The sequence below is a fragment of the Medicago truncatula genome, chromosome 3 (genome assembly GCF_003473485.1).
Source record: "Medicago truncatula cultivar Jemalong A17 chromosome 3, MtrunA17r5.0-ANR, whole genome shotgun sequence".
Taxonomy (NCBI): Eukaryota; Viridiplantae; Streptophyta; class Magnoliopsida; order Fabales; family Fabaceae; genus Medicago; species Medicago truncatula.
The window spans coordinates 18,314,733-18,328,184 of record NC_053044.1 but is presented as its reverse complement, the minus strand read 5'-3'; the positions used below and the strand labels follow the sequence as shown (position 1 = coordinate 18,328,184).

General features: G+C 33.8%; 2 protein-coding genes across 4 annotated transcripts; one reads left to right on the top strand and one right to left on the bottom strand.

Annotated features, from left to right (window-relative positions):
- Window positions 1-329: 329 nt before the first annotated feature.
- Window positions 330-8,832, top strand: LOC25490534 (DEAD-box ATP-dependent RNA helicase 53, mitochondrial). Of its 3 annotated transcripts, none has more exons than XR_005645435.1 (8): window positions 330-776; window positions 2,361-2,488; window positions 2,611-3,022; window positions 3,778-3,876; window positions 4,131-4,355; window positions 5,048-5,209; window positions 6,538-6,937; window positions 7,065-7,506. XR_005645435.1 is itself a non-coding variant. In XM_013604125.3 (7 exons), exons 1-7 carry the CDS (start codon window positions 429-431, stop codon window positions 6,838-6,840), a joined length of 1,677 nt encoding a protein of 558 aa, XP_013459579.1. In that variant the 5' UTR covers window positions 331-428; the 3' UTR covers window positions 6,841-7,506. The 3 variants fall into 3 exon arrangements, 1 of the variants encoding a protein (XP_013459579.1); XR_003010568.2 differs by adding an exon at window positions 7,966-8,832 and having other exon boundaries at window positions 331-776; window positions 6,538-7,379; XM_013604125.3 differs by having other exon boundaries at window positions 331-776; window positions 6,538-7,506.
- A 531-nt stretch (window positions 8,833-9,363) lies between these two features.
- LOC25490533 (receptor-like protein EIX2) lies at window positions 9,364-12,459 on the bottom strand. Its single transcript, XM_024777823.2, has one exon. It carries the CDS (start codon window positions 12,390-12,392, stop codon window positions 9,999-10,001), a length of 2,394 nt encoding a protein of 797 aa, XP_024633591.1. The 5' UTR covers window positions 12,393-12,459; the 3' UTR covers window positions 9,364-9,998.
- Window positions 12,460-13,452: the final 993 nt, after the last annotated feature.

Here is a 13,452-nt window from a genome sequence, read left to right as displayed (position 1 = left end):
TGACCTAACTAAGAAAAAATGGACAAAGAGGGAGGCTTGTTTGAAATACTAATAATGTCGAAGACTAATTTGAGAGTGTCTCACATAAAATTGTTACAAAATGATTATACATCGTTTCTATTACTAAATGGAGTATATAATTTCTCTTACTAAAAATGTTGTTTAGTACCATACTTGAAACAAGGAGCGTTAAGTCAAAGTCAAATATATGAACCATATGATCAATTACCTCGACCAAATTTTCCATGAATCATGCAGTGCTCATTACTAAAGTACATAATAATCAAGAAGACTCCACCGCACACGATTACTACTCCCAAAACCCTTAAACCTAAAACCCTACAACCTCAAAACCTTCATTTCATTTTTCACCTCCTTCACTTTCAAAACCTTCCGCAACAAAAAAAAAAAACTCCATTTCTCTACCAATGACAAGCACAATTCTTAGAAGATCCTCTTCCATATTCTCACGGCGTTTCTTCGTCGCCGCCGTCGAGCAACTTCCGATCCGTCACCGTAGCCTCGCCTTGTTGTCCTCCGCCGTCAACGGCAAAGTAGGAGAGAGGCTGTTTCATGCGAAATCTGGACCGTTGAACTTCCACTCGTCGCTGGTATCTCGTGGTGCGCAGCTTGCTGTGGATTACGATCACGCGGAACACGATGATGGTTGCGGTGTCAATGGTGATGAAGGATTGGAGATCGCGAAGCTTGGGATTTCTAAGGAGATCGTGAATGCGTTGGGGAAGAAAGGGATCGCAAAGCTTTTTCCCATTCAGGTATGTTTTAATTTCGAATTTCCGTGAAAATTATTATTATTATTATAAAATATGAATTTTTTTCTAAGAACGTTACAAGAAAAATACAAATATTTCTAAACACCGAAATTTTGAGATTAAAGTAACGAAAATCTAACCTTAAAATCAAATTGAGGTAATTTGTTTTTGCAGATGGACTTTGTATAATGTTATAAATAAATATAATATTTAAAAAATCATTCAAAAATTTGAAAGTCATAAAACAAAAAAAAAAAAAAAATTTTACAAGGACCAAAACATATCACTTGAGGATTAAAAACAAGATTGACTATCCAGAAGTCCTCCTAGCTCAACCGGCAAAATGCCGAAATTGTTAGGCCGGACCCATGACCGGGGTTCGAACCCAGGTACCTCCATTGTGTGTGTGAGTTTATAATGGCTTTGTCATTTCGTTTATCTAACAAAAAAACAAAATTGACTAATACAACCCTTTTTACAATCGGCAGTTAAAAAAAAAAACCTTTTTTTAATACACAGGTATTGCTACTAGCGTAGCAAAATAATGTATGCTACAAAACTTGAGCCCAATCATTGGTTAAATCTTCTAGTTGTTTGATTGAGTAAATAAAGATGAAGAGCATGTTTTAGATTCTTTTAAAAATCATTTTTGATGCTTAGTTATGTTTATGTATATGTTACTTTTATTATTTTGTTAAAAAATGATTTTTATGCTGAAAATGAGAAGTTTTCTGGATTAGATTTTGAAGAAATTTTTTTTATTGAAGGGAGAAAATTTGTAAAAAAATACAAAATGATTTAGGACCGTTTGGATGGCTTACTTTTGAGTTTATGCAAAACACAGCTTACGCAAATAAACAACCTCATTGTATTATTCATAAGCTTGTCTATGTAGTTTATTAAAAACAGACCATTATATAAAAAGGATTTTATAAAAAAGCTTGCACAATCATAACTAAAATATAAAAAATGATTTAGAAGAATCTTAAACAAACAGGGACAAATTATAAATAAAATAGTGAAAATGAATGGTTAAATTAGACAAAATGATTTCACCAACATTTGTTTTCCCCTATATTATATATAAAAGTATAGATAGATTATTTATTATTGTTGTTATTATGATTGTTAGCGATAGTCTTTTGCAAAAAATAGTGACAGTAGAAGTAGTACAGGGAGCTGTGCTGAAATGGTTTGATTAAGGTTCAGTTAACTTTTTTCAATTTTCCTTTTGTTAGTTTTGGTTGTTAAAGAAGGCAAATGTTTGTGTTTATAGAAATTTCATGAAAACCTGTTTTCCTTATATTAGTTGTAGCAGCTAGATTAGTAGAGTAGCATCAGCAGTCACAGTAGACAACTGTGCTTAAATGAGTTAATATCCATTCGGAAATATCTGTTTGTGTGTGTGTGTGTGTGTGTGTGTGTTATTATCTTAAATTTCTTCGAAATATTTTGAGCAGAAAAAGGAGTCAAACAGTGTTTGTTCGCAGCGTTTTTAGGAAAGCCAATTCATACTTGCTAGTGCTGCTGTCAGAAATCTTAGTAACTTGCAACTTGAGCTTCTCTTATAATTATTATTTATTGTAGAGAGCTGTGCTGGAACCTGCAATGCAAGGGAGGGATATGATTGGTCGAGCTAGAACAGGAACTGGGAAAACTCTTGCTTTTGGGATACCCATCTTGGATAAGATTATTAAGTTTAATGCTAAGAATGGGTTGGTTATTTTTTTGATACTTGCAAAATACTTTAAATTGATTCTGTTGCCTTATTTTTCTGGTTGGTAGATCTTTACTTTTGTCTCTAACTATTCAATTTTTTTGTGGTTGATTATGGCAGGAAAAGAAGGGATCCTTTGGCTTTGGTGTTAGCACCAACCAGAGAACTTGCACGACAAGTTGAAAAGGAATTCAAGGATGCTGCACCTAACTTGGAAATAATTAGCCTTTATGGGGGTATGCCTATTCAGCAACAAATTAGCAAACTTGGTAGTGGCGTAGATATTGTAGTTGGCACACCTGGACGTGTTATTGATCTTCTCAAAAGGGGTTCACTGAAACTGAAGGATGTTAATTATGTTGTTCTTGATGAAGCTGATCAGATGCTTCAAGTAGGATTTCAAGAAGCGGTGGAGACTATCTTGCAGAAGTTGCCTTCAAAGCGTCAAACTCTTATGTTCTCGGCAACAATGCCTTCTTGGATAAAGAATCTTACGCGCAATTACCTAAATAAACCCTTAACAATTGATCTTGTAAGTATGCAAATCTGTTTTGGGGATGGCGAGTAGGAGGATATTGCAGTTTCCAAATGATATTTTTTATTCAGATTGTGCTAGTCTGGTAATGATATGGGCCAAAAGGTTTATGTGGATGAATTTATGAATAATATATTCTTCATATTACAAAAAATCTTCTTGAGGAGTAGTACCCTACACCATTTTTTTAAATTAAAGGTACAAAAAAAGTTTCATAATAGCACTGAAAATTACTAAAAACAAATTATTCATACTATATTCTTCAAATTGTTCCAGAAACTAGCACATTCTGTCTCTTCAACTTGCTAATTCTTCACATCTTTTAATAGTATTGAGCAACAAGTACTACCCTGTCTCCCCGATAAATACAGAGTAAGGCATGTTAAAATAATATAGGCCATGTAGACCATTGTAGCTGGGAGAATTTTTAGGAACAATTTCATTATATAGAATGTAGATTCGTATATTTTGGTTATATTTGTGGGTTTCACTGGCTGCGTTCTTACCCTTCAAAAGAAATTTTTAGTTTTACATTCGTGTTTCGATAAATATTTTTCTGGTTTCATTACTTTATATATATTTTTGGAATTTTTGCTGTTGTACGAGATCTCTGTACAATTTATTTGCTTGATGTTTATGCAATGCTTTGTTTCTTAGTCACATTTTTAGACTATTGTTACTTTATAAAAATGAAGAGTAGATAGTAATATTTGAAATTGAATTATCTGTTTGAGATTTGATGTATATATTAGGTTGGAGATTCTGATCAGAAGTTGGCAGATGGAATTTCACTGTACTCCATTGCATCTAATGCCTATTCTAAAGCAGGAATTCTTGTACCTCTTATAACAGTAAGACAACATATTATATATTTTCTATTTTTTGGTTATATATGATTAATGATTGCTATTATTCTTTTTGTTTATTATAACACACTATTTTAAAATTTATTTACGTATTTTTGTTTACTAAAAGTGATTGCAATTAATTTAGCTTCTTCAATAATAAAAATGACTGCAATTGAGTTTGTCAGAGCTTTATTTGTCTCCCTGCAATCTTGTCACCATACTTGCTTTTGTGGTCTTAATGATCTATCCTCTGATAGGAACATGCTAAAGGAGGAAAATGTATTGTTTTCACTCAAACCAAACGTGATGCTGATCGTCTATCACATATAATGGCAAAAAGCATTAAATGCGAGGCCTTGCATGGAGATATTTCACAAACTCAGAGAGAAAGAACTCTTACTGGCTTTAGAAACAGCTATTTCAATGTTTTGGTGGCAACTGATGTTGCTTCCCGCGGGCTTGATATACCAAATGTTGATCTTGTAAGTTCTACTTTGCTAAACTTATTGTTTGAAATCATGTGTTATACTATCACTTCCATTCCTTGTTTCTGGATAGTTGATTGCGGTTCAAGTACAACATCTAGTTTCTACATGATAGTACCTCCATTCTTATGACCTTTCGAGAATATATTTGAGATAGTTTGGTAACTACATACGACCATGGTGTGGTACGGTTGAGCAGCAAAAATAAAATGTTCCTGTAGGTGTGGGATATTTCCATTTTTTAATTTGAACTTTCCAAATATTTGAGTGAGAAGGTGATATATATAATCATGTTTCCTTTTAAGTTGTTTCTTATTTGAGGAGTATAGATACTCGTGCTCACCTGTGCTCGTTAGGACCTAGTGTAGGCAATGCTAACTAACTAACTGCAGTAGCCAGTTAGTTAGAGTTAGTTAATCACATTCACATCCCAATTGAATTACAGCAATTTATAAATAGCTAACAACTTATAAACATTCCACAATTCTCCTATAGGAGCTTCTTCTAAGCATTCAAAAATTCATCATGGCTAATCAATTTTCACTCATTCAGCAATTTGTCTCTAATCTGAATGTTGTTTTCTTAATATGATTATTTATGTGTATCTGTAAACACTTCATCATCGACATCAACATCCATTGTTACTCAATTTGTTATTATGTGATTATTTGACCTTGGTTTCCTCACAGGTAATACATTATGAACTTCCAAATAATTCAGAGATATTTGTTCATCGATCTGGACGAACAGGACGTGCCGGTAAGAAAGGAACTGCTATTCTTGTCCACACAGAAAATCAATCCAGGGATGTAAAGACAATTGAGAGAGATGTTGGATGTAAATTCAAAGAGGTGGCTTCTTTACTTCCTTTTCGTATGCATCCTATATTTTTTACTTGCAGTGGTTTTTTCTTTCTTTCTTTTCTTCTAATTTGTTGCTAGACCCATGGATAGTCTATCATCTTTGCCATAAATCCCATCCAGCTAATGTTTCATGATAAATATCCATGTTATTAGTATGTCATAGAATCATGGAAAACAATCATTATATTTTACCAGGGTGTTATTTTACATTTGTGCACTAATTTATGATAAATTTCAGTTGCCGAAAATCTTAATCAAATCCAGTCTGTTTTTTATATCTGAACTAAATTCTGCCAGTGAAGTATTGTGCTTAAATTGAGGAATTCAGCCTATCAATCTTTAATAGCTTATATGCTGGTTATTATCTAGATCGGTTCAAAGGATTATAACTTATAAGTATGTACATACACATGAATCCAAGTTTTGATGTGTTACTTTACCTTTAGCATTCATAATATAAATGGTGAGTGGGAGTGATATAGCTGCAAAATTCAGACTTGAAACCCTTTTGAGAATGAGTAAAACTTGATAGGTTTAAAATACCTGTAATACTAGTCCATTTTCCATATTGGGAAATTTTATTTTCATAAATAGTATTAAAATATATATTAATACTTGTATTGAATTAAGTAATTATACCTTGTAAGCTATTGGTGCTGGAATGTTATGAGTAAAGAGTTGCCAGACCAGAAGATCTTTGTTGTAAGATGTCAAGGTAGATGCCAAAAATTCTAAACTGTGTTGGTTTGCTTGGAAGTGATCTCTAAAGGCTGAAGTTCTGAACTTTTATTGGATAATTAGTAAGAGGAAGTTGAGTCTTGTCTGAATTTTTAGGAACTGTCCATGCTTTACGCATGTGTTTGAATGCTTTGCCCAGCATATTCTCAGAAACTTCTAGTGGAGCTTCAAGACTTCAGGGTGAACAAAGAAAATTGAGAAACGTTTATAAGCATGATACTAGAGTTGGTTATTATGATCATGAGGTGGCTAGATTTGCATTTATACCATGAGTTCTCATTTTAACCAAATTGGTAGCACACAATTGAGGCCTTTATCAAACTGTTATTCGATAAATGGGCAGTACATAAAATGACATTCCAATGGTGGACATTTATTATTAATCTCTGGTGTTGATTGTGGCGTTACAATTGTATCTACATGTGCATATTATACATTCTTGTATGCTCAGCATGATAAACGTCAAATCATGCTTTGTAATTATTTTGCGCTTCTATGCTAACATTTAGGTCCCTGATCACTATGCTTTATAATTGTGTAATGACCAACTGCTTGCATCTTACTTGTATTTTTTTTAGTTACCAAAGATTGCTGTTGAAAGTGGATCAGCAGACATGTTTGGCAGCACGAGTAGTGGTCGATACGGCTCTTCGGGAGGTAGGGATCGTCGATCAAGTAGTAGTTCTGGATCTGGCCGAAATGGCTACGGGAAATCCAGTGGTTTTGGTGGCTCTAGTTCAAGGAAGTCAGGAGGGGGATTTGAGGAATTTTCTGGTAAAACAGATAGATACGGTGGTGGAGGATTTAGCAGTTCAAGTCGTTCTGGTGGCTTTGGAAAGTTCGGCTCAGGTAAATCTGGGAGATATGGTGACAGAAATTGAAGCCAGACCTTGGGAGATCCAAGGCTGTGACTTGGCTGCTTTTGGGGATAAGCCAAATAATAACAGTTAAAATAGAGGAAGCCCATTTTAACTACTGGTAAGTGCCGCCATCTTCACTTCTTGATGGTTTAATTTTGGCTTGTTGCTTAGTTTAGTTTAGTGTCCTCATATAGTATAACTTCAAGCATCTGGCCTAATCCCCTTATCACTTGATATGGAGAAAGTTACGGCACGTGAATGATACAGTCTGCTTTGAGGCATGCAATTTTTCTTTCCTGGACAGTCTTCAGCTCATCCTGAATTCCATCCATAGGAAAGTGAGTAGGAGTGCTGCATGTTCCAGCCCGTACCATGCATTTTTTTGGATTAGTTTCATGCGATCTCTTATATGCTGTGTGGTAGATTATGGTTCTGAACATGCACCGGGTGTGCCTTCGGCCTTGGCAATCTTGAAGAGCAACCTTTATAGAGCAACGGCGATATGTTTCATTTGGTAGTTGTTCCTTGAAATGGGCAGAGATACAACATTTTAGAAATAGGTAGGTGCTATCTTGTCCGCAATATAGTTGTTACACTTTGTTATATAGGGAAATTCTCATCATCTGTGTAATAAACTTTTTTTTTCTTATACATTTATGGGAATTAATGATATATTTTTGTTCTTTACATTCTGGGTGGGTTGTGTTGGATTGGAAACAAATTTGCTTGACTACCTTGAAGATCATCTCACAAGGAACTGTTTATTGAGAAAATGAAAACTGCTTGAAGTTAATGTTTTTGTTAATGATAACATGATTGTAATTACTTTATTTATCTATTCGTTGCTTTATTTTTTATTTTATTTTTGAGTCAATTGTTCCATAATTTGTAGGGAACTTGAATTGCTCCTAACCAATTTTTCTGGATGATTTAAAAAAAAGGGTGCTATGAGTTGTGCCACCCATTTTTTTCACAAGCTCCTTTGCCTCATCTAGTGTTTTTCTTTTTAAGATGCTCCTTATGAACAAAAGTTAGGTACAATGGTCACTTCCCTTTCTTGCATCATTTAGAACAGTGGGTGTCCTATCTTTGAAACTTGAATGCTCCACCTTTCCTTAGCTTATTTAGTGTGATTCTAAATTTCAGGCCACTTTTCCCAACAAATTTGAGTGCACTTGTAACAAGATCAGCTTCCTCATCCACAATGCAAGTTCTGAAGTAGAACTATCTGAAGCATCGCAAAGATAAAACCGTATCTACAAAGGCGATGGTAAAGACATTACTACAACCTCAGTAGGGGTGTGCAAATGGATTATCCAAACTGAATAGTTGGGAAAGTTATGGGTACAGTTTGGATCAAAAATCCACTTTCACAAAAAAAAAAGGATTTTTTTTAAAACCGGTTTGATATAGTTCAGTCCGGTTCATGCTACCTGAATCGGATTTTGACCTGAATCGGTTTTTTTTGCCTGAACCGGAATTTTTTGCACAATTTCTCAATTTCATTTTCAATTCAATTTCACAATTTAGGGTTTATAACCGATTTAATTTGGGGATTTTCCTCATCACAAAGGGAAAAAAAATAGCTTTCATAATGGAATTTGCTGAGAATCTGGTTTTGAAATTGATGGAAGATCCAAATAAAAGGGATCGTAGATTCAGGGAACATGTGTATAAGACGAATGATAGGTGCGCGAAGATGAAGGAGATGTGGAGTTACCCTATGCAACCTTAAGGGTTCTGGACATTTGAATGCCATTAGCAATAGCGTTTGGAGAAGAAATTATGAAGAAATCGTGTTTGTGAGTGTGAAGGGTCAAATGGTAACCGAGACCCGTTTTAATATTTTTTTTTTTTATAAATGGATTGGATCAGGTCAAATGAAAGTGGATTGGGCTTTTCTAGTTTGGTTCACCAGATTTATAGTTTGGGTCAGTTAATCCAGTTTTTATGTAGACCCTTAAACCTCAGTCTAATAAATTAAGGCTAAAAGATGGCTTTGGTCCCTGCAAATTTGTCTCATTTTGATTTTAATCCCTGTAAATTTTTTTTGTTGTTTTTGATCCCTACAAATGTCTCGTTTTGGTTTTAGTCCCTGACCTCATTTTTGTGATGATTTGCACACGTGGCACAAGATGACTGAACCCATTTATTAGAAAAATAGTCCCTACAAAATCTTTTGATTTTTAAAAAGGTCCCTGCAAAATTTTTTTTACAAAGACTAAAACCAAAACGAAGCATATTTTCAAGGACTAAAACCATATTTTAGACATAAATTAAAGTAGAAATCGTCCAAGATATCAGGGCATCCAAAAAACCCTCTCAGATTGTTGTTATCTCTTTATTGAATTAAGTTATAAGATTGTATATACCATCATTATAAATTAGACTTTAGACACTTAAACAAAATTTAGCGACTACGAATCCAGTTATTAGATATGACATTATAGGTTTTTTTATTCTGTACTACAAATCAAATCAGATGGCATATTCACATAATGTAGATTTTGAAGCAGCCAAGTTTTTACACAAACTCCTATTCTGCAACTATCTGAATAAACTGATAAAAAGAAGAGATCTACATAACATGAGGAATTCACAATGTCCAAAATCACTACATTTTGCATAAATTAAGGATATAGAACATGAGGTGAGTACAAACCATAGGAACAGTTGACAACTTGAATGCTACCATTCCCCTATTTGCATACACAGTTTTTCAATAAACAAAAACATTACGACAAGTGAAAGATGAATTCAGCAGAAATAGTGGTATAGTCACAATACCATCTCATACAACTCTTAATTATATCCATCACAATACTTTACTGGCTCTGTTGGGAAAGTTATGTCTATGACTTGCAAAACAATGCAAGATCTTCCACATGCATAATCACCTGAGAAAATATGAAGCAAATGAAATGGATATAAGTTATGCATGTAACTACATAATAAAAATAAAAAAAGAAAATTGAAAACTTTTATATTTTAAAAGAATAATTACTTTATTTAGAGTGTTTAAAGAGTGTCCGAAGGCACTCGTTAACAAAACCTTAAAAAAAAAAAATTATAGCTTGATCAATAAAAGATGTCATACATAAACTACGAATACAACAAATTACTCTATAGTTTGATTAATAAAACTTAAAATAGGTCCACTAACCTTCACTATTAGGAACTCAACTTCTGTGAAAGTTATTTAACTTTACCATCAAAGTTACATACAGCTTGTCGCCCACTCCATCAATAAATTGATAGTATGTGTGCCTCCATTTCCTAATAAGAAACAAAGAACCACAAATACCCCAGAAACCTACCGCAAAACCAACTCCCAAGCCCAGATACAATGATTCTTTTAGAGTATCATTATCTTCACTTTCTGTAGATGGTGTTGTGTTTTTAGGATTTTCTTTTGTGGTACAGTTTTTGAGAGGAGCTCCGCATAATTTTGGATTGCCAATGTAGCTCGATGCATTAAAACTTTGAAGTTGAGTTCCTATCGGGATTTTTCCGTCAAAATTGTTGCAAGACAAATTCAAATAACCCAAAAAGTTTAAGAGAGACGCACTCTGAGGAATTTCACCAGAAAACTTATTATTAGAGAAGTCGAGAGATTCCATATTTTTCATGCCACCAATCGTCTTTGGTATTTTTCCACTGAAATTATTGTGAGATAAGTTTAAGGTTTGGACTTGAACAAGCCGAAACAATTCCAATGGCACTTCTCCAGACAAGTTATTGGCTGAAAGGTCAATAGTTCTTCTGTCCGGGTTAACATCATACACATAATCTTGACCTTTTGTAAACAATTCAATTGTAGCCGGATACCATGAATTCAAGTGAAAAGTAATCATACTAGTCAAGTTATAGACGTACTTTGGCATAGATCCTGAAAGTTTGTTATGTGCAAGATCCAAATGAAACAAAGAAGAGAGATTGAATAACTGTAGTGGAATACTTCCTTCAAAATGGTTAGCTCTCAATATAACAACTTCTAAGTTTTGTGACATCTTAATTGGTATGGTTCCAGAAAATTCATTTTCTCCTAAGTTAATATCTTGTAATTGTATCAACTCAAAGAGGTGCACTGAAACTTCACCAAACAACCTATTTCCCCACAAGTTAAGGTAAGTTAAATCTTTCAAGTTCTTCCAACTATGTGGAATTATTCCCGAGAAGGAGTTGTAAGACAAATCAACTACTCGGGCAATTGGTGATATGTTCGGGAGTCCTCCTGTGAAATTATTATGATCCAACCCTAACCATGAACAATTTAATGTTAGGTTAGATATGTCTTCGAAAATGGAATTGTTTGACAAAAGAAGTTCCACAAATATTCTTTCTGTAAGGCTCGAGAACTCTACGAATGAAATGCCTGAGCTTGATAAGTCGAGATATTGCAATGACTTTTGTGTATATATCCATGATGGAAAGTTTGGGCCTTGATTTGTATTGTCCAAATAAACTTCAGTTAGTTGAAATGGAGGAACCCAATCCAAATCAAATTGGAATACAACACTTAATCTTCTCAGGTCTAGTATATCTAAACTAGAGAGTTTGGAAAAAGTTAAATTTGAAACTTCACCAGAGAAATCATTATTGCCAATAGATAAGGAATTTAAAGATGAGAGGTTTCCTAGAGTTGAAGGAATGAAACCACTTAACATGTTCATGGAAAGATCAAGGTCTTGAATATGTGCTAGTTGACCTATTTCATCTGGAATTGATAGTTGTAGTTGGTTTTGAGAGACATCAAGGTGTCTCAAATGTTGAAGGTTTAACAAGCTTGAAGGTATCTCACCATGTATATTATTCCATGAAAGGTCAAGATGCTTGATATCTTTGGTGAGATTTAAAAACCCGTTTAGTAACTGAAAGGTTAAATTGTTGTAAGAAAGATCAAGAGTTACAATTGAAGAGGAATTCAAATACCCAATAGATGAGTTGAGCATGAAGTTGTTCAATTTACAAGAACTCAACCGCAATTCTAATAGTGAAGGAAGTGTATTCACTTTCTGAATCCAATTGGTTTCCTTATGAAGATCAAGTCCACTAAGGTCGAGATACTTCAAGGAAGAAAGTATAAAAAGCCAATGAAGATTATCCATACTTATATGAAGAGTATCAAGGCCGAGGGAGGATAAGTCAAGGTAGACAAGGTTAGATGCATGTGTGAGGTTTTGTTGAATGGATGGAATTCTTATTAGGTCAAATTCATTCCAGCTCAAATCCAAGTAAATTAGAAACTCAAGTTCTAGAATACAAAGATTCATCTCACCTTTTAAGACTTTGATTGGCTCATCATCAAAATTAGGCTGCCCTTTGAGATCAAGTTTTGTAACTCTTCCGGTAATGTTGTCGCATTGGACTCCTTCCCATACACAACAGTCTTTTTCAGTTGACCATGTTGATATCCGACTAAAACTACCATTGATGCCTTGTTTGAAGGTTAACAATGTCTTTTGATCCTTCTCATTGCATCTAACCAATCTGTGATCATTGCTAGATATGCTTTTGTGGAATGTGGTTACAAATAAAAGTAGAAGCAAAATAAGTGACATTTGTGTGGTCATCGTGAATGAATGTTCGGATGGGAAGAAAAAAATAGTAATAATTTAAATAGGTATGTGATTGCTAGAAACAATTGTTGGTAGCTTAATGACATTTGTTAGGAGAATCTAGTGTGATTATATAAGATATTTCCTAATGGGAAAGCATGAAAAAAGAAATAACACAAAAGAAAATGGCATGGAAAAAACAGGGGAAGACTTTGAAGTCAGTGATATGAATGTTGTCGAGAACTGGCTGTGATTGACATGACAAAACTGAGTTTGCTAGGAAAAAAATGAATATTAGCCGGTGGAAAACGATATTTTTGCGGTCTTTTATGATATTTTTTGGACAACTTTCTTCTTACATTTACATTATGTTCTTGTTTTTTCCTTTTCTTTTTTTCCTCTCTATAGTTTTTGGTCAAAAAAAAAATAGAGAAAAAGAAGGTTGTCACAAAAGTTATCATCAAATAATTGTACAAATATCATTACCCCACCATTTTTATAGGGGCACCAAAATTATTATTCTATTCAGCGGTTAATATATTTCTTTTATACATATTTTTTTTAACTCATTTTAATTAATTTTATTGAGAATATATTTTTAAATAATTTTGATTACAAATGAATCTTTTACGATTGAATCGCTCGGGGCACAATAATTTTTAAGACCGGTCCTGGCTCCAAACATCAAGAATTTTATAAAGCATAGAAGACTTTTAATATTTACTAAAGTCCGTTTGTGATAGGACATAGCCCGTTGCTCAGAATGTATGCCTTAAAGACTCTGTTTGTTCAAATTGATTTAAGAGAAATGATATTTGAGCATCCATCTTGTGACAATTTTCTCTCTCATATTCACGTTACTTTTTACTTTATCTCTTTATTGCTTTGTTTTTCGTGCAAATATATACTTTTTCTTTGTAAATTGTGGTTGTAAGTTGTCAATCAAATGGTTGTTTAAATAACACTTCTCTTGATTTAATTGGTTGCCATTAATAATTGAAGAAACTACAATCTGTCAGCAATTGAACTAACCGGTATGATTAATTCCCGTCAGCTTTGCTCAGTTCACAGGGAT